The sequence below is a fragment of the Pteropus vampyrus genome, unplaced genomic scaffold (assembly GCF_000151845.1).
Source record: "Pteropus vampyrus isolate Shadow unplaced genomic scaffold, Pvam_2.0 Scaffold78, whole genome shotgun sequence".
Lineage (NCBI taxonomy): Eukaryota > Metazoa > Chordata > Mammalia > Chiroptera > Pteropodidae > Pteropus > Pteropus vampyrus.
This window is the reverse complement of record NW_011888859.1, coordinates 3,452,125-3,473,945: the sequence shown is the minus strand read 5'-3', so window position 1 is coordinate 3,473,945 and position 21,821 is coordinate 3,452,125. Positions and strand designations below refer to the sequence as shown.

The 21,821-nt window shown below is 36.1% G+C and overlaps 1 protein-coding gene across 1 annotated transcript in view; it reads right to left on the bottom strand.

Annotated features, from left to right (window-relative positions):
- Window positions 1-362: 362 nt before the first annotated feature.
- SCAF8 (SR-related CTD associated factor 8) overlaps window positions 363-21,821 on the bottom strand; it is a 78,653-nt gene continuing 57,194 nt past the window's right edge. Inside the window, exons 13-21 of the mRNA XM_011362715.2 lie at window positions 18,624-18,817; window positions 15,140-15,240; window positions 12,500-12,613; window positions 11,378-11,534; window positions 9,449-9,582; window positions 7,716-7,857; window positions 5,968-6,033; window positions 3,221-3,424; window positions 363-2,487 (exon numbers count right to left, since the gene is read on the bottom strand). Of these exons, the coding sequence (XP_011361017.1) occupies window positions 1,034-2,487; window positions 3,221-3,424; window positions 5,968-6,033; window positions 7,716-7,857; window positions 9,449-9,582; window positions 11,378-11,534; window positions 12,500-12,613; window positions 15,140-15,240; window positions 18,624-18,817 (2,566 nt within the window). The 3' untranslated portion in view covers window positions 363-1,033. The remainder of the gene's footprint in view (window positions 2,488-3,220; window positions 3,425-5,967; window positions 6,034-7,715; window positions 7,858-9,448; window positions 9,583-11,377; window positions 11,535-12,499; window positions 12,614-15,139; window positions 15,241-18,623; window positions 18,818-21,821) is intronic.

Here is a 21,821-nt window from a genome sequence, read left to right as displayed (position 1 = left end):
TTACCTTCATAAAGACTAAGAGCTGTAACAATGTCAATTAGTCAAATTTCTCTAATTTTCTAACCACTTCTAAAGAATATTTTACTATCTAAACTATCAACTTTCTATTTTTCTCTGTATGTACATGAATATAGACATACAGAGAATCAAAAAAAAACCTACGTGACTTACACAATATACAGATATTACACACAAACTAATGAGACTGTATGATTTTTATATTAAAGTACATACTTGTTGCACCACACAGTTCATTGTTGTTAATAAGAGTAATAGAAAATTATTGCAACTAAGCACATGCTGCTAATGATCCAGGGTTTTAAGAATTTGTAGGTTAAAAAAATACAATTCCTAGAACACTGTTATCAAACAAATAAGTTTTATTGGCATCTAAAAACAAAATTCACCCAACATTGAAACGTACTTTAATATTTATGTTGTTGTTTTCTTTTTTTTTTTTTTTTTTTTTTACTCACTGCAGTATGAGGAACAAATCACAAAACACTTACTTTGGAGAAACAGAGACCATAGTGTAGATTTTACAAAATCACTTTTTAAAATCTCTGTATCGTGCTCCTCAAATATCTAGAGCCAGTCTTTGCATAAAATATCACAGCTTTGTCTATTACCTTAAAATTCTGCAGCAGCCTAAAGATATGGATAAGATATACCACCACTTGCTATTCTGAAATATATCTATTACCATATCCAACCTAATGGTAGCATCTAAAAAATTCTTTCTTCCATAGGAAGTCTCTGACAAGCTGTTATTCATTTCCTTGAAGTTAAAAGAATCTGGGGCAACATTTATATTTTATCAGAAAAATAAAAAAATGTTTACCTACCATGTTCAGATTAAGAACAATGTCTATACAAGTCAGTTGTACAATTATTTTAAGAGAAAGGGGAACATGAACATCGGATTAACTTAATCCTGGCAGACAGAGTGAATAACTACGGTCCAGTCAGCCATTAATCTATTACAGAGAGATGACAACTTTACAAAAGGTATCTTTTACCTACTGAGTGATGATTATGTCCCCTCAGTTTCTGTGCTTTCTACCACTGGTTCACTTTCTATATCAGCAACTGTGTCACTCTTCTCCTTGTTTATTTCACTTGAAGATGTCAGTTTCTCATAAAGTTCAGGGTCATTCTGTACTGGTAAGGGCGGTGGCTGAGCATGTCTCTCAGTATTTTCACCATTAACCTGAGGCACACTGTCACCTTTTCGTTGAGAAGTGGCCCCTTCAAAGAAATCAAAAACCCGAGCATGAGGAGGGGGGACCCAGGTGTTTTGAATTCTCTCTCGTCCAAGACGATTTCCATTAATTTCTCTGCAGAAATCGAAATCTCTGTCATCCCTATCCCTCTGCCTCTCCCAGGGTCTTCTGCGGTCATCAAAATCTCTGTGAACTTCTTGTCCAAATCCTCTGTTCCAAGGACCACTTCTAGGATCAAACCGATAGTTTCCAGACCGAAATCTGCCTCTTTCTTCATGTAGGCCTTTTGGACCAGCGAAGACAGGCAGAACCCGATGCTCTCGCTCATCGAAATCTCTAGGCCCCCAGGGCTTCTCTGGATTAAAGCCAAAGTGGTCTCTGCGACCAAGATGATCTATACCTGGCCTCACAAGATTCTCTCTGATATCTACAGGCGGTCTTCCAAAATGATCCCTACCATCTAATGGAGGCCTCCCAGGACCTTCCCTTGGGTCTACAGGCCGTCCGACCATGTCCCTAACGTCCACCGGGGGAGGCCTGCTCATGCTCTCCCTGGTTTCTATGGGAGGAAACCGGTAATCTCTGTCTCCTTCCTGTTGAATGTTCTCGTTCCCAAGCGGTATCCTTTTTTCGGGATTAGTGATATTGTCTATACTTTGCCTTCCAGGAACTAGAAAAGGTCTTTCTGGCTGACTAAAAAGATCTCCTGGAGGAAAAGGACCGCGGGGTGGTGGATGAAGAGCTGCGTCAAGCACCGACGGGGGAGGGATCCCTCGCTGGGGCGGAAGTCCGGGCTGCAACAGGGGAAATCGTGGCCCCGGTGCCTGTGGTATTAGTCCTGGACGAAGGTCTAACACTGGCACGACAGGCAGCCTTTGACTAGAGAGACCGAGAGGGGGTAAGTTCTGAGGCCCAGCTGGCGGCTGGGTTGCCAAAAGTCCAGATGCATTCGGAACGTTTGGTGGCTGTACTCCTATAAGTCCAGGACTGCTGGGGACGTTTGGGGGCAGCACTCCCAAGAGTCCAGAACTACTCGAAACACCTGGTGGCTGTATTCCCAAAATTGCAGAGTTATTGAGAATATTTGGTGGCTGGGCTCCAATAATTCCAGAACTACCAGAAACATTAGAAGGCCGGACTCCAAGAATCTCAGAACTGCTCGATACATTTGGTCTTTGAACTCCCAGAATTCCAGAATTGCTCGTCACATTGGGTGGCTGTCCTCCTAAAATTGCAGAGCTATTTGAAATATCGTTTGGAATCACTAAAATGAAAAGGAAAAAAACAACACAAAAAATCATTCTGACATGAAAAGGAAACTACACTTGTAACTACTAATGCTGCAATTTCCCGCAGTTAGCTTAATTAGCTACTTGTATTCCCCCCAAAACAAGGTATACTCGATAGTAAATAAAAAATAAAGTTAAACTGTCAATACCACGCATAGTAAAATTTAAATATTAAAACACATGTGGGACCTAAAATCTTCACATGATCTTTTAAAGTAACAAAAATGTCAGGTTTTATACTGATTCTCCATCTTTAACAGGTCTTTCTGAAGCAGAAACAATTCTTAACATACTAACCATTGTGGCAGGAAAGAGAGACTTGCTGGTTTCTTACTTATCTTCTAGACCTAGCTGGACGGTACTGGGTAGCAGTTATTTATACCCAGTATTTGTTTTTCATTCTGTAAGTACATATATTTTATGCAATCTTATTTCAGTAACGACACATTAAAGCAGTCCCAAGAGGCCAAAAAAGAGGGGGAGAGGTCTCAGCGGAAAGGTGTCAAAAGTTACATCCTGAACAGAATGCCAAATTTGTTTTCAACAGAAATTTTAAGAGACAGAATCCCTTTCGAAAACCTGCAACATTTCAACATTTGTGCACTGAACAGGTTACAAAGACATGGCACTTCTGAATTAAACACCACTACAGAGAAGCAGTGCTTATGATTTTACTATGTATTTCTGGGATTTTTTTTTTTTTTTTACCAGATCTGGTGTTTTCGCCAGAAGAAATCTGGTGGTCGATAAGATGAGGTACTTTTTCTTCAGGCTCCGCTTGTTTGGTTGGAGGATTGAAAACATTTCCAGCTGCAAGGCTGCCAGCAACAGAACCCCCTGGTAAAACGAGGCCACCAAATCCAACGTCTTTCACAGTTTCCGGAGTCATGGATAACGGTGGCTGCACTAACGCTGTTTAAAGGGAGAGAAAACACATTTCAGATTTAATTAGCTAATCAATTCATGTGCTACATTAAAATACTAACGATGACCAACAATGGTCTTGCCAAAGTGTTAAATGACTTCCCACCCTCTCTCCCTCGCTGTTCGGTAAGATGCTCCACCAACAGTCCTCCCCTAATGCTGTCAGCAGGTTCTGGGACTTTGAGTGACATGTGTAACAAATGTTATCATCGGCTAATTGATATAAACAAGAGTTAAGTTCCTAAGGCATCTTATAAGAATTATAATGAAACAACACTGAATAAAATGACCTTATTCGAGGACCTGCCATATAGGAATTCCCTTCCGGTCCATTTCATTTACAATGACTCATAACTTCTGGCAGCCTGAGTGTTTCATTTAATGGTAACTCTGTATTACCTCACACATTATATAATAACTGATGCTCAAAATGACAAATGAGTCACCATGAAGAGAGTAAATTATATTTAGAAACTTTATTTTTAAAAAAAGGAAAAAAAATAGAAATATCTGCATTAAAATGTTTAGTACAATAACTAGTAACTTAAGAAGAAAATCCCAGTAATAGAAAAATATCATAAATCATAATTTTTCAAGGATTCCAAACAGAAATGATTAGTATAGACTGATGATATGTATGAGAATAAAAATCTGCTTAATTTCCTTGAAATTATAATTGACTATGGTCATTCACTACTTTTTGTCAAGCAAGAGTTTATCAGATGAGAGGATATAAAGTGAACTACAAAAAAAAGATGTAAACATTCCATTTAAAAGAATGTGTAGAAAAACCCAAGTGAATATATCATTTACATGTTAAAAAACAGAACAAGAGCAATACGAAATCACAATTAAACAATTAAAATTTGCAGTCCAGTTCATATCACAATACTGTTAAATTTTTTATTTGGGGATTTTAGGAACTGTGATATTCTCACATTTAGTTCTACACGGACAAACTGTCAGCAAAGATCAGAGCTGTAAAACAAGGATGAAACCACCTGGGATCACGTATGGGAATTATGAGAACTAAATGAGACAGTGAGCAAACAGGAGAGTACTTGAAACACAGTGGTATTTCTCTTTTTCCATTACATTTTTTCCCAGATTTTTCAAAACAAATAAAGTAAGAAATTCTTGGGAAGTAGGCTCCAGGATGAGTTTCTGTAAATGGTGAATTCAGAAATGGCTTCTGACAGTTGTGATTTTCAGAAAGAATAAACAATTCTCCCTAATTAACCAACAGTAACAAAAACGAATCCTAATGCTGTCTAAATACTAAAGGAAGAGTAAAGAGTTTAAAATTATAAGGAAAACAAAGTATATTGTCAAACGATAATAAGCTCTTTATCATATACACTCTCTATATGATAAAGTTCTTTGGGCCAATATTGGGCAAAAAGGACTAGGAAGCTCTCAAAAACTGATGTAGTCATCTTAAAAAGACAAAGAAGTAACATGAAAGGTCTCTCACTGTCCAAAGATGAGACACATTGAACTTCAAAAAAGAAGTGAATAGAACTGCTTGGAAGTAAAAACTCCATTAATCCATAAACACTAAAGAAAATGAAGGAGAAAAGCAGAAGGAAAGGGAGAGAGAGGTGAGATAAGAGAAATCCTCTCTCCACTTCAGCCACTGGATACCACTGGAAATAGCCACAGAACTCACTGCTCTGAAAAATGGCACTTACAGAAAAGAATTTAGCATCTACCTAGCTCTTCTGTACAACTATATTTCAAGGTAACTAAATACCATTAGTTAATAAGAGAAAGTTTATCTTTATAGAAAAATTCTAGCTAAGAAATAGATAAAGAATTATAAAATTCCAAAGATCATCACTTTGAAATTAATGAAAAGTATGTTCAAGTAATAATAGTCAGTGGATGAAAACATGTGATGCAAATGTGAAAGGAAGCTTTTATTGACCATGTTTCACTACCTAGATGCTCTACTTCATCTTAACGTCATTTAAGGTGGGAATAGGCACTGCATGGCTCCTGATGTGAGGTAATATCAAGTCTACAGCACCCCATCTTTAAGCATTCTTGCTAAAAAAGTTGAAGCACAGTTGAAGCAAGGCTTCAGTGTTGAAAACTTCCTATTTACAGGAAATTCAAGGAGATAGAGAAAAAAATTCAATACCACAAAGAAGCAAAGAACTAAATCCATTATTTGGGATCTTGCATATAGAATTGAACTGCTTCTTCAAGAAGTCAACGACGTGAAGAATTTAAAAAGGAAGTTTTGGACAACAGTACTCTAAGATATTTAATACACGCACACACACACAAAAATATGTGGGGACCCTTCTTTGAATTTTAACTAAACCAATTACAAAAAGACATTTTGAGATAGAGCAAATATGAGTATGGACTCTGATAATACCGTTATATTTTTAGAAATCATTTAACAAAAAAATGCACGTCTGAAAAACTTTCACAATTAAAAAATTAACAATAATTCATGAGAATGAGAACCGACACGTTAACACGACCATGAATTAAGACGATTCTAAAAGCAGAAAACTCACATGGTACTACTGGTGGAATAGCAGGTGGAGGCACGACAGGTGGTGGAACTGGAGGTGGCATGAAACCTGCGTGGAAGAAAAAGACCCAAAATAAAATAAGAAAAACTACATCTCTTAAATCAAAGACTTCAATAGCTGTAAATGAGATTCTATATCCTTAAAAAAGTCTTTCATGTTATAACCTCTTATCTGTGAATATATTTTCCATTTTAAAATTACTTTTATTTATGCTACCTTATTTTGATTCTTGGTGAAGCGCAGAGTAAGCTAAGTAAAGCACAGAGCCCCTTATCACGAGCACAGCCTACTTACTCATTTGTTTCAGTCCTTGGCATTCTCTCTATGATGCTATAAAATCAAAGATTAACATGAACCAGGCAACATGTTTACATGTTAAGCATGGTGATCACGTGGGGGAAATTAAACATTGTATTTCAAGCTGCTGATAACATCTTTGATACATACGCTGTTTATCCACTAGATCAGAATATTTTCATTAACCTTGAACATTATTATATTTTAAGCACTGAAATAAATCTTCAATTTAATATTGGTTTTTAAGTATCAATCAAACTTTAAACCTGCTCCCTCACTTTTTTAAAATATAGAGCTACAATTAAATTCAATTAGAAACGGTGGCTAATAATAAGGGAAAAATAAAGATATGTGATTTTCAGCAAATTCATGCTGAACAATGACTTTATAAAGTCTATGTGGTATGGATTTTGAAATAATCATTTAAAAATATCTTCTGAAAAAAATGTAGTTTTCAAATCACAAATGTGGAAAATATTTGACAAGAGTAATTTTTAAATCTTTAAAACATACAAAAAATAAAATTCTTATCAAAACCTGCGTTAATTTCAAATTATGTATTAAACTGTAATTTAAAAATTTTATGTTACATGACAGATAAATTACAACCATTTGCAGGCAATGAATGTACTTTTTAGCCTCGATATTTTTCATGAGCTCTATTCAATGACTAAGAACTTAAGTTTCAGAAACCAAAGCACTTAATTTCTTATAATAGGAAAATAATTCATGAAGTTCAAAGAAAAATAAAAATAGTATTAAAAATCAATATATTTCATTTGATCTCTGTATCTCCCCCTCATTCTTCTAACCTTCCATGGTCTAATACTAAAATCGCTCTCTCTCTAAGCAATTAAAATTGCTAACAATTATTTATATGTAGTTTAAGTAATCTGTAGTTTTTACCTAGAAACAATGATTCAAGGAACTTATGTTTATCAACAATTCATTAGGTCAAAAAAATATTACGAATTCAATTAGCATTTTAAGACATTAATTTCTAATGTTGAAATGGAAACAATGCCTTTTAGGAAGGACAATCTATATAATTTAATGTGTACCTTCCAATGAACATGAACGAGTGATAACTATAAAGAATTGTGATATAAAAATTTCAACATAAGATTTAAATAATCTTGAGTATGTCAATGATTTTAAAGGATCTCATTTCTCTTCTCTGTCAGTTCTTCTTAAAGCGTGGTCCTCCGACAATCTGCATCAGTAGGAATTTGCTAAAAATGCACCGTGATGTCCCCCTTCAGCCCTATTGAAGCAGAAGGCTGGCCCCGCAATTTGTGCTTTGACACAACTCCATGTGACCCCAATGTATGCTAAGGTTTGAGAATCATTGCTCCACAGCATTTCAATCCAAAACAGAAGAATTTAAATGACTGTCTAAACAGAGTTCCATTAATAAGATGAAAATTCCTTACCAGGCGGTGGTTGTGAAGGGTTGAAACTTGCTCGGAGGAAAGGCGGCGGGATTGGACTGAAGCCAGGAGGAGGGACCGGCATTGACACAGGAAATGCTGGTGGGACTAAGCTAACTGTAGGCACGGCTGGTGCTACTGGAATCTTTTATGGATAGAAAATACAAAGTCCATATAATTTTATCCATCTGCAAAGATTAAATCTTGGAACACTGAAAGGTAAATTATTTCCATTTATTTTTTAGGAAGGTAATAAATACCATTATATATTTTTTCTTTTTTGTATACTTATAAGTAAACTTACTTGGGTAAAAGCAAGGCACTGCTTTCCAAGAGAGAGTCTGTGTGAAGACTGAAATCTACCTCACATTCAAGTGATGTAAAGTAATGGACACCTACTTGAATAGTGACTATCAGGCTCAATTTTAAATTACCATTTCCCATTAGGTTTATAATAACCAGCTATATTATGCAACCTCAACACCATGAGGAAGCATGTCAATAACAGCTTTAAAATGACTCGAATTTCTCATAAAGTTATTTTCTACTCCTAACATAAATACCTTTTACTCATCCTAGATACGCTAATTCTCAAATATATATCTGTGCTCAGGCTGTCCCTCTTCTAAATTTCATATTCTATCAATGGTCTACTCGACATCTTAACTTCATTGTCTGAAAAGCACTTCAAATTTCACATGCACAGAACTGAACTCTCAATTGTCCTTCCCAAATGACTCTTCCTACAGTTTTCTTTCCCATTCTCAGATAATGGTAACTACATCTTTCCAATTTCTCAGACCAAAAACCTTGCCTCTGCTCTTTCTCACAACTCAAATCTAGTCATGCCATCAAGTCCCAGTGATCACGCCATCAAAATACGCCTAATATCTGACCACTTCTCGTTTCCTCCACAGCTATCAGTCTAACTGAACCATCATTATTTCTTATCTGGATTGCTCCGTCTTTTCATTGGTCTCTGTTTTTATCAAGCCCACTAGTGTATTCTCAAAACAGTAGCCATGCAATCCTTTAAAACCTTAAGCCAGATCAAGTCACTTTTTTCTTCAAAATCTTCCAAAGGCCCCTGCATCTCAGTGAAAACCAAAGTCCTTCAAGAGGTCTCCTGGTCACTAAGCTGCCTCTTACTCACTTTACTCCAGCCCACTTACTATATCCCTGGAGCATGCCAAGCATGCTCCTAGCCTAGGGCCTTTGCACTGTTGTTCTCTTGCCTGGAATGCTCTTCGGATAGCCAAATGGATAATTCTCTCAGCAGCTTTAAGTTGTTGCTCAAATGTCTCATTCTCAGTGAAGTTTACCCTGACCATTCTACTTAAGATTGTAAGCACCTACCCAGGCTGATCATCCTTATCCTACCGTTTCCTTCCACTGTATCTCATAAACTTGTTTTATATTTTCTGTCTCCCCTTTTGAGAATAAAAAGTCCATCAGGGCAGGAATTTGTGTTTGTTTTTTTTCCACTGATGTATCCCAATCTCAGTTGCCTAGAACAGTGAATGTCACAGAGCAGGCAATCAATAATTATTTGTTCAATGAATAAACATTTAAATATGAATTAGACCATTCTAAAAAAATTTTTTTCAAAAAATGTTTGACAAAACTCTTATTTATTCTATTTTGGACAATTTCTTCCAAGTTTTATAAAGTAAATGCATGAGTAAGAACAGAAATGTAAAACAACACATTCAACAACAAAAACACCAAGTACTAACCTGTAACATAGCAACGGGTGGAGGAAAAGCTTCTGCCTGGGTTGTGACCACTGTCTCCTTGTCAACGGGAGCTGGGCTCTGAGTTGTCGGGGCCGTCTCTTTGACAGGCTCTGAGCTTTTCACAGTTTCCCACTCTAAACAAAATATTCGAAATTGATGTCCTCTAGACAGGTGCAACTTTTCATTTTATTTCTAGGTACACATTTATTTCATGCCTAAGTCCTTCATCTACCTTGGCACATCTATCTTTAAGATATGTCTACGACTATAGGTGCCGACCTAGGCTTTGCCCAGATAAATCTTCGCCCAGATAACAGAAGGGCTATAACAGATACATATTGCAAAGGCTGTCTGACTTAAGAGGAACTAATCTCATTCCATATTTTGTCGCAAGGTACGTGGGAGACCAACAAGTATTAACCTAGTATAGAAAAATCTTTCTGAAAATACGGCTATACAAAAAAAGAACAAAGAAGCACTAATGGTTCCTCCAATAGTTCTCCATCTCCCTCAGAGTAAAGATCGAAGTCATCAGAATGGTTAACGAGACTACACTTCATCTTGTCCTACTCACTCCTCACTAACTTTTCTCAAGTCATGCTGGTCTCAGGATTCTGAAGAGGATATGCACTTACAGGTCCCTCTGCATGAAATGCTCTTTGCCTATAGAGCTGCACATCCCACCCTTTCGAATAGCACCCTCTCCATGAGAGAGCTGCTTCAACCACTCAGAAGTGCAGCAGCTCCACACTCACACTGCCTAACCCCCTCCCTGATTTTTCTTCTTAAAACTTATCAACATAGAAATACTGTATAGTTTGCCCTTTTTGTCCATGATCTATTTCTTTCCACTAGAACATGGGTTAACACACTTCTCCTATACTAAGTATTTTAGACTTTGTGGGCCGTATGTCCTCTGGTTCAACTACTCAACTATTGTTGAGGAAAAGAAAAGTCATAAAATAGGCTAACACAAGCGAGGCTGGCAGTGCATTATTTACAAAATAGGCTGCTGGCAAGATGTGGCCCAAGGGTTATATGCTGTCACCCCCTACTACAATGTATACTACATGAGAGGAGGAATTTCTGTCTGCTTGTCTTACTGCAGTAATCCTACTTCCTAAAATCCCAGTTCCTGGTACACAGCAGAAACTGAAATATTTATTAAATGAATAAATGTTCTGGAGGAACATCCAAAAAATAAAAAGAAAAACTGACAAGAAGAAAATAACTGAAAAAATGTTTGAAAATACGTATTGGCCTGAGAACAAAAATATTCTAAAAATTAGCAAATTATACTAAAAAGAGCTAAGATGTGAAAAAATAACAAATATATAATATTTTGATTCTTTTAAGATTTCTTACTGGTTAAACTGCTAATCATTTTATAACTGAAATTTTTAAAAATAAAAAAAAGACAAGTTTTTAAAAAGACCCATCTGGATGATCATTTGGTTGGTTATAAGCAAGCATTTTCAAACTGCATGAATGTGAACCACACCTCTCTAAAGATTCTATTTCTGCCATTCTCAACATGAGTACCAGTGAAAATAATATAGGAAGTTTTTCAAAGAAGCTTCTGAAGTACCCAGTTCTCAAACTTAAGAAATTGAAATATTTAGTTTTAAAAAGCCTCCATACATAAACACAACTCTCTCACTTAAAGAGCAAAACTTTTTTAAAGACATACACGAAAAACACAGCATCCTTAGACTTCTAAGACACCACCTACACTGACACTTATGAAATAGGACCCGTCAAGTATATTTATTGAATGCATTAGTATTTCATATATTTTCTCTTTTTTTTGGGGGGGGGGGGGGGGGGGGTGTCCAGGAAATAAATTCAATTTATCCTGTTATGAAAAACTCTTATTAATCACAACCTTTTAAGTGTACTTAACAATAAAACTGCCCTTAGGGTTCTTACCAGTATTTACAGTTTCCTGATCGATCATGCCTCCTTCTGCAAAACCTTCCAAGTCATCCACTTTAACTTTTTCCCACGGTATATATGTAACTCCAAGATCCACATCCCAGAATTGCTTGTATTCTGTTTTTACACCTTTGTTTAAAGCCCAAGCAATCTATCAGGAGTGAAGACAGAAAAAAAGGAAGCTCACATATACTGTAAAAACAAGGTAAAATATTTGAAAACATGTAAACAATGTAAATACAAATAAAATTAGTTTTAAAAATCAGGTGGATGGGCAGAGCATCACTGCTGGAGAATAACAGTAGCCAAGAAAATTTTTTCCATGTAGTTTCTGTTCTTGTTTGTTTATAAAATAAACCTGCATTAACAGCAACAGTGTTTTATGAGATTTATTTCTGCTTTTTACTGTAACTTTAAAAAAGACATTTCCAGAAACAATATCCAAACCTACTATTAAAATGTCAAGCTAGATTTGCAATAATGAGATTAGTTATTACAATTTAAATAAAATCTTGGTACTCTGGAAAAAAGATCAGTGACACTTTAGTTTACACAGAGAAACTCTCCGCCATGAAATGCCATGGCATGGGCATTTTAATTCTCTCAAAAGCAGTTATTTTAAAGTTTTTAATTCAGTTGTGGAAACTGATGGAATAAATTATCTCCAAATAGCAGAAAAGAAATGTAAATTAGCAACAAGAAGTAAAAATGGAAAAATACACAATAAATACTCAGTTTAAAGACTAAGAGGAAAATAAAAACATAAATAAACCCTTCACAAGGGCCTGGGTTGTACAAGATGAGATGTTAAAAAGGAAAAATAATATAATGAAGGGGTACGATTAGGAAGCACGGGGAAGAAGTGAATGAAAGACAAACCTGTAAAAATGAAAAAGGCATGTTCATAAAATGGTGACCTGGCTAAGAGAACAGTATACATGTGTGACTAAAGTTTTAGTTACTGTTTTACCTATATCTAATTCTGTAACTCGACAATACTAAAATAACATATTTCCATTGAGGTTTGCCCATAACATTAAGAAAGATGAATTAAATAAAAGAACATTCTAACAATCCAATAAAATAAGATCATGTGTCCCCTTCTCCCAATCTCACCTTAATGACCTTGGACCCGATTTTATACGATCCAGAACTAAGTTTCTGCAGAGCCCGAAACGCATCCTGCCGATGAACCATGCAGACATAAGCACAGCCCCTGGGAGGAATCATCTATTAAAAAAAATGTTTTCTTTAGAAGAGGTATAAAGAGGGTAATTCAGTCTGGCATCTCAGGGTTTTAATGAAATAGAACACTGACTATTGACTAATACTAATTTTTTTTTCCCTTTTCTTCCTCCAGCTATCTGTTTATTGGTTCAACTCACATACAACTAATTACTTAGTCTTTAAAAGACCCAAAATTCAAAACCTAGTTGGGTCTCACTCTAAGTATGATATATGTTAAATCTTGAATATCACATGTCAATTAAGATTTTTCTAATACACAATAAAGAACTATAATAAAAAGTACAAAAGCATGCATACGATACCACCATACAAAAGGAAAATAATATTATGTGGCCAACATATCTGAAGGCATATGATTTGTTCACAGTATTATTTCAATTTTTCCAAGTATATTGAGTAATATGAAGATTTCTGCTTTGGGGAAGCATTTTTACTCTTAATATAAAATCTATAATCTACAACAAACGATAAAACTAAAGCCCTTAATTTTAAAAAATTTAAATTTTGTCCAAGTACTTCTGGACATAGGTTTTAAAATAAATAGAAAAATAGCCTCAGTGTAAGGATCTGAGTTTTATTTATGAAGCATTTAACTATTCTATATACTACTAGATCATAAAATTACCCTTGTGTATTAATTCAGAAAAATACACAGAGCAATTGTTTCTTTTGAAGAATTCAAAAAGGTATTCTCTTACTTCATTATTATTCAATACCTAATAAACTCTATTTGTCAAAATAAAAATAAAAACCTTTCCTCAGTTTTGCTAACACTTCAAGCTAATGTCACTTTAATATCAAACCTTTCAAAAGAGAAGTTTATCTAACTCCTTACATACTTCTTTCATTCTTACGATGTAGATCCAACTCCTTACCAACTAACTGAAAATATTTTCTTCGGACTCACTAATGACCTACTAAAGGCCAAATCTGACTGACTTTTTTCGGTCCTCAAACTCCTCTACAACCAAGGAGGTTTCTAAATTTTACGCCAATTTTTTAAATCTCGAATTTCATCACTAGTCATTCAGTAAACTTCAGTTCACATATAACTTAGTGCCGATGATTTGTTGAGTACTATGATTTTAAAAAGTAATACAAAGAGGAGGGAGACAAAGCAAACCAACACCCAAATTAGTGCGGTATAAGAAAGACTATAAACGTCACAAGCAACACGAAAATCCAAAATGCTACTTGGATTCAGGATCTGTTCAGAGCAGTGCCTCCTGACTTTGCATCAGAATCACCTGTGTAACTGTACCACTCTGATAAGATTCTAAAAATACTGATCATGGGCATCCCCCCGCCCCCATTTTTTCAAATGTCAACACATTTCTGATATGCAGCTAGGGCTGAGAACCACTAATTTAAGGGTAGGTGAAGATCTTAAAAAACTTCAGATCTTATATGATCACGGATTCTGAACATTTATGTTTTGACAGGTGCAATTTAGATAAAAAAGAGAAGCTTACAGCACTCTCACAGTATAGAAAGAGTAATTTGAAAGAGTTAAAATACTCGACCAATCACCTATTTATTATCTGTGTAACTCAGGCAAATCACTTAGTTTCCTCACTGGTGAAATAACAATATCTGAATTACTTAACCAGCTTCTTGTGAGGGTCCCATCAGACATACATAGTTGAAAGTAAAATACAAAAAGATCAAACTCAACTCTGATGAAAAATGCTGTTATTAACACAGAAAAGTCAAGTTTGGCCTAACAAGAATGTCAGGATCTAACACTAGAAAAGAAAGCCAGCCAATTTCCCATTAAATAATGATAAAATAAAAAGGTCTAATAGACATGAAAGTATAAGCAAATAAAATCAGAGGGTTCATGAATTATAAGTCTCCTCAAACAAATACGCATAAAACGTTCTGCTAGTTTCAGCCCCGGGGAAAAACAAAAGCCGTTTGAGGAGAAGAAAACACTGGAAGGAGATTGGGTGGGGTGGACCCACTGAAGAACCATGCTGCGTGAGCATTAAGCTCGGGCTCCTGGAGAGGCCCTGCCTGCATGTTCTCCCTAAGGCTGGCTTTGAGAGGGAGAGACAGGCAGAGGGGGAAGAGGTGGCGGGGAGAGGCTGGCAGAAGACTGGGCCCCCAAGTCCAGCTTGTGTCTCTACACGACCCACATGCACATGTGCAGGGGATTACAATTCTGTGAGACTCGATTTTCTCATTTTTTTCTTTAAAAAGGAATTAAACTAAATCACGCAAGTTTCCTGCTAACTTAAACATTCGATGTTTTAGGAATCAAGTGCTACGCTGTGATAAAACCCTAAGAATTTCTGTTAGAATTCCATTTAGGAAATTAATTAAATGAGCTGATAAACAGCAGCAGAATAAACACAGAAAAGATGAAGGTCAAACAATCCTTGTACAGATGTGCATGCAATATGACAGGCAGATACTACGGGGCTAAATAAGGAGCAAAGTGACTCTGTTTGAGTGAAAACCGCTTATTCTTTTACCTTCAACTATTGTTTAACAACTAATACTTACATTAATGGATTCAATTTGTCCAAACTCTTCAAACAGGTTGGTTAAATCCTGCTGTGTCGCCTTCTTGTCCACCTGACCAACCCAGAGAGTAGTACTACATACTGTCAAGACATAAGGGACAAATGGCCACAATCATAAACACAGTTAAATCTTTCAAGTGGGTGAGGAAAAAGCACTAATACAATAATACAGTTTAAGACAGTATATTTAAAATACGTTAATTGACATTTGCATGTTACATCTAAAAATTAACTAAAACCTCAGGTATTCATTCACATCTATGCCAAGTCAACCTCTTGCACGTCACCTGTTCTCAAGCTTGGCAACACACCTGAATCACCTATGGGTACCTAGGTCCCACTGTGAAAGGTGAATGGTATGGGGTGTGACAGAGGGAGCTGAGAGGTTTAAAGTTTCACACGTAATACTAATGTACAGCAAAGTTTCAAAACCACTTTTCCCTGCAATCCTATCTGCATACTTTTAAAGTATTTTTCTGTGCTGAAAAAATTAAGTGGATGTTTCTCTTTAATTAAGAGTTAAAGATGAAAACAGTATTATGCATAAGGAAATAATCTGCATGAAGATACAAAGAGGAAAAGGCTGAATTAGAACTCCTTAACTGGTTATCATGAAAGACTTAGAAGCCACTTCCCTTCAGTATACATTCACCTACTTTTAGCTATAGTGCTCATGCCTCCGTGAACATCTCCTTTTCCTCAAGACATCACTCTAAAAACATTTATAGCTCATGTATTTGCAGAGTTTTAATACATAGTCCTCCATTAACTCAAGTTTGAACTGCACAGGTCCACTTATATGCAGATTTTTTTCAATAGACATAATCGGCTCTCTGTATCCTGGGTTTCACATCTGCAGATTCAACCAACCGCACATGGAAAATAGTATTTTCAACTCAGCACTGGGAATCCAAGGACGTGGAGGGCTAACAGCATGCACTGTTCTAAGCCACTAAGAGACTTGAGCGTCTGTGGATTTTGGTATCCGCAGGGCATCACAGAATCAATCTCCCACAGATAACTGAAGGATGACTAAGTTTTTGGCGAGTCAACAGTTACATGCAGATTTCTGACTGCACAGGGGATCAGCACTCCTAACACCCACATTATTCAAGGGTCAACTGTATTTGGATTTATATCATTGTCATTTTCAAAGAATAAGTTTCCAGCTTCTTTATCTTTTTTCTATGATAGGGCAGGCCTAGAGCAGGTTTTACTCTACAGCTAATTTAGATCCACATTAGGATGTGACTGTACTAAGATCGCCACTAAATACGGGTTTTCACCCAAGTCTCTCCTCTGGCTAGCCAGGACGCAGACATCTTCCACATCTGCAGGAGCTTTAGGATGGTCATCGTTCTTTCCCTGCTATTTATTCTTTGCCTCCTGTAGTCTAGCCCTATGCATACGTGTATTAACATTCCACCAAAGTCTCAAGGGACAAGGTATTAGTTTTCTTTTGCTGCTGTAATAAAATAACATAAACTTAATGGCTTACAACAAAAATGTATCATCTTACAGTTCTGGAAGTCCTAAATGGGTCAATGAGGCTGCATTCCTTCTGGAGGCTCTAGGGAAAAATTTCTTTCCTTGTCCTTGTTGGCTTCTTCAAGCTGTCTGCAGTCCTTGGCTTATCATCCGCGCCCCCATCTTCAAAGCCAACAGTACAGCACCTACCACCGTGTCAGCCTCCTCCCATCCCCACATCACCTTTTCTCTCTAGCCTTGTTTCCCTCTTGTAAGGACCCTGGGTGACACAGCCCTTCTGGGTTATCCAAGTTAATTTCCCCACCTCAAGATTATTACTCAGACCTGCAAAGTCCCTTTTACCATGTAATGTAACATACTCCAGTGACCTGGATGTGGACACCTTTGGGGGACCATTCATCAACCTACCACAAACCCTTAGCACATTTCTGAACCCCTCTCAAGGAACAGTTCCCACCTCTTCTTACTGTGTCTACATATCACAGCTGCCTTAACCTCCCCAAAAACTGCTCCATGTTTTTCCTACTCTTTCGGTGTTGTCGCGCTATAAATTATTCCCACGGATAACTCCATTTTCCCCCAGAAAGCAATAATGAGTCAGTCTCCCCCATCTCAGGAGGGGACACACTTGATTTTGAGAAAGCCAACGTCTGTTAATGTTTCACACCCCCTGGACTAGTCATAAAAACTCTTGTGTTCTAAGGACCAATGGTAAGGAAACACTACTGAAGGTGTTTAAAATGTGTTGGGACCACATAAAATTAATATTGCTTCTGACTAAGGAGAGTTTTTAGGTAAAAATTGAGAGACATACTTTCTACTTTCTTATGTACTTTGATTTTTTTGTTGTGTGTTTTATCCATAAAAATAAAACAGCAATAGAAAATAAATTCCCTGGTGAATAACTATGTAAATGGTGGCAGCAACGACATGACATTAGGTGAGGAACCAAATGAAAGAGACTGTATGTAAAAGCCCTACCCTAAAATCGGTGACTCTGAAGGGCCGAATGGCAACCACGGGAGGAGGCACAGGAGAGGTTTTACAGGCAGACCTCTCTAGGTGAGACGCAGAGACCTTTGGAGTTAGGATCAGCAACGTTATTAGATTAACACTGGCTCTCACAATCAAGTATGATTCTGGCAAGATCAGCCATATTAGGCTTACTCAAAGCACTAGAGTTAAGTAAGCAGATGGCTGTTGCCTTTAATTATCAGCCTGGATTTCCAAGATGCTTCAGCAGGACCGTAAGTTATACAATTATTTCTCTATTTCCATGACAGAAAGAATTTATTGGTAGACCTCTGGAAATCAGATAACCCGGGCAATGTTCAACTCTTGGCAAAGAATGGCAATCTGCTCCATTTTATGTACTTTGCCCTGTGCAGCCTGTTGGTTCACCTTAGAAGTCATCACCCACTAAGAATCCTTTAGGCCGAATTTGGCACTAATTACAAATTATTTTTCAGCACCTCACATACCTACCAAGTAAACTCTCCCCTAAAACAAACTGCCACCACTCCACATTCGTCCTCACCACTCATTACAGATTAACTATAAAGGCGGGGGGTAGTTTGTTCAGTAGGAATGTCTCCTTCAGTACCGATCTAGTGAGTTTATAATAGGCTTTAAAATTTATGTGCTTCCTATAATAATACTCCTATAGACCTGGTGGTCATAGCTGGTGAGGACACTATGCACAGAAGTCACTGTATCCGTGAAATACACACTAGGCCAGGTCCACTTCAGATATCATTAGTCAAGTCTTATATTTTGTAACTTGCATTAAAAAAACCTCTGTATAACCTTAGTGTTTGAAGAGAAGCTGCTCTTCGTTTCTCCCTTAACACATCACAAAAAGCAAAAAGGAAATTACTCATTTAAAAAAAAAGAAAACCAAAAAAAAACCATTTTTCGAATTCTCAGTCTTAAAATAAGATTCAGAGATCCCGTAGCTTTGTAAAAGTGTCACTTACCGCTTAATGTTTTGGACCTGATGGGAGGTAACCCCTTCTTCTGCCGTTCCTTCTCCCTTTCTCTAGCTCTTCTCTCGCTGGAGTACGAGCGAGATGACTTCCTTTTCCTTTCCCTGGAGCGCGAGCGTGATCGCTTTCTGTGCTTACGCTTCCGAGAACCAGATCGTGACCTGGACCTTCGTTTTCTTGGTGATCTAAAAAAAAAAATCTTACTTTACTTATAATGGCAATGTTACCCTTCTATCAAATTTCTCACTTCTAAGTGAGAAAAAGAAAAGGCTGCCTTATATTTAGCTTTCTCTTTAAAAAGACATAAGTATAATCAAGTATAAAACATACATTTTCTGAAATCTATGTACTGCTTAGGTCCACACTTAGCCACAATATTTGTTTTCAATGGTTCTTACTGAGTCTCAGTTGTTATTCACAAGCATGAAGAACAGGAGAGTGAGATCTACTAAAGGCCTCAATTTCTCTTAGTATCTTCCGACTCATTTTTTAAACCAGAGTCGAGAACAGGGATGAAAAACCAAAAAAATAAAAAAATAAAAATAAGTTTTTAAAAAAAATTTTTTTTAAAATAAATAAAATAAATAAAATAAAATGAAAAGATCCTTTAGGTGACAAAGATGTTACATTCTTAAAATTAGGAAACAGATAATGTTTCCAGCAGAGCATTAAGCCCTATATGATTCTGCTTACAAGTTTTCGACTTCTAAAATTTCATGGTGCTTGACTTTACAGTATAAGGTGATACTGAAACTGTTTCTTTTTCCTGTCAACCATATGCCACTGAACTCTCTCCCAGATTCTCATTAAGGAGGTGTTGCAAGACAAAGACAGAAGCTGTGATCTAGGCTGCAGCAAAGACATTTTCAGCATTGACACTGTAACTGCTTAGCAAGATAATTCACTGACAGGAGCTGGATGTAGAGAGAGTTGATCTGACAGACTCTCATTTACAACAGGTAAATACAAATAACTTCTTGAAACAAATAAGAAATGACTGAAAAAGTGATCAAAGATACTGCCCCTCCTCTAGCATTTATTGTTCAGATTTTCGTGGTATTCCTGTGCAGAAAACGGGGTATAAAAAAATGTTAAATACTAATGACTTTCAGTTTGAGACAATCTGTAGCAAAAACATGTATGTACAGTGCTACACAAAAATGTGCCAGGTTAAGAAATCAGGCATTTTCAACTCCAATTTGAATGAGCATGTACATGAATGAGGCTTAGTCGTGTTGAAAAGCCCACAAAGAAAACCATTTATAGGATATGTTTCATAATAGTTTAATATTATGCTTAATGTTTGTAAAAATTTTTATAGTTTCACTTTTATGATCATTTTGGTATTACTGTGAGATGAAATGAAATGCAAAAAACACCATACAATTTCCAATGCTCTTTCTCTACAGCATGATTTAACTGTGGTACAGGAACACTGATATCCTAAAAGTTAGGGCATCATCGAACATTATTAACTAAAATCAGGGATAGTCCAAAATCTAAGTCTCGTGATATGGCTGTGATTCATGTGGATTATTCAAATAAATGGCCAAAGATATATCCAACTGAAAACAGAACAAAGTACTTTCTGATTTTCAAACTCCAGATTACTTCTTTCTGAGAGAATATAAGATGTCATTCTAAGAAAAACATTTCTTTTAACCTGACACAAAGAAATAAAGCCAACGTTTCTAAAGATTACACACAACTATTCTTAGACATTATTGTAGAACCTTGAACGAGATCGTGAATGTGTTCTTGATCTAGAGCGAACAGCCACTTTCTTTGCTTCTTGTTCGAAGATTTCCTCTTCCACTCCATCTTGCCCTTCATCTATATCCATGTCCTTAAAGTCAAAAGAGCAAACAATGTCTAGTTGAGGTTTAGTATGTGGTGACAATTCTGCCTAACAATATATTAACCACTGTAGCATTAATGCCTAATAATAAAATGGTTAATGTGTGAAACTTAAGTATTAGAAAGAAAAACATTCAGGACGTCATTATTCTACATAAAATAAATAAAATATTTTACCTAAAATAAAAGTTACCGTATTTTATAATACTTTTTTCTCTAGCTAATATATACATTTATGACCTAGAAAAGCATTTACTTTCTACCTGTTGCTGAATATCTATGGAATCATCCAAATTTGCTTCAGGTTCAAGGAAATGCTGTTGACTGCTCCCTTGTGATGGTGACGCCGAATGCTCTGATCCGAATGTCCCTTCTTGACTATCCTGAGGGGTTGCCTATTGAGAATGTTTACAAACACACAAACATTGGGCAATAATGAATGTTACAAATAAAATTTTAAACATGCAAACATCACAATTAAAATTTTTAAAATGAATCTAATGCATTTAAAAAGCCCAATCTAAAATTACACTTTTGTATAAATCTGTTTACTTAAAAGCATGGAACATCATAAAAGGGGGAGAAGACTATAATATTAGAATAGAAAGGTAAGATAAAGTAGGTCTTCAAATAAATTCTTAATTGTGAAAAATATAAACTATCAATAATTAATAAAAGGATTATAACATGAATGATATATAATGGCACTAAGTTAAATGAATCTACAATTTCATTTGCAATAAGCATTTTTATAAAATGCTATAAATGAAAAGTCCATTAAAGTATTTAATATTAAAGGACTAAGTCACATATTACATGTAAAGAAGCAAAACAAAGCTCAAATGCCAATATCAAAATCACTGACCTAGCAAAACAATTCTCAACTTGGACCTTCCCCAATCTCCATCTCTAGGAATTCACAAAATATTAGAAAGTACTCTGAGATATGTAAAATATTTCGAAAAGTCCAATAAAAGTTAGGCAATGAAGCCTAATTATAGTAACATTTAACATGTGAACCATTTTTTCCCTATGACTAGAATGACACTGCTTACATGATGCTAATAAGTATGAACTGAATTAGAAATTACATATATATATATATATGATGCTGACTAAAAATGAGAAAACAGATTATTATTTAAGAAAAAAAAAAGGTCTCCCTACATAAACTCTTACACCTCTCGCAGGTGACACAGATTAATAAAAACTGTTCCTGGTGGCACACAAGCTGGGAATGACTATCATCATTAACAACAAAGAGCAACTTAAAATGACCACTCCTGTGCCCCAACTGTGATTGTTAACAAGTTACTTGAACTCTGAATGTCA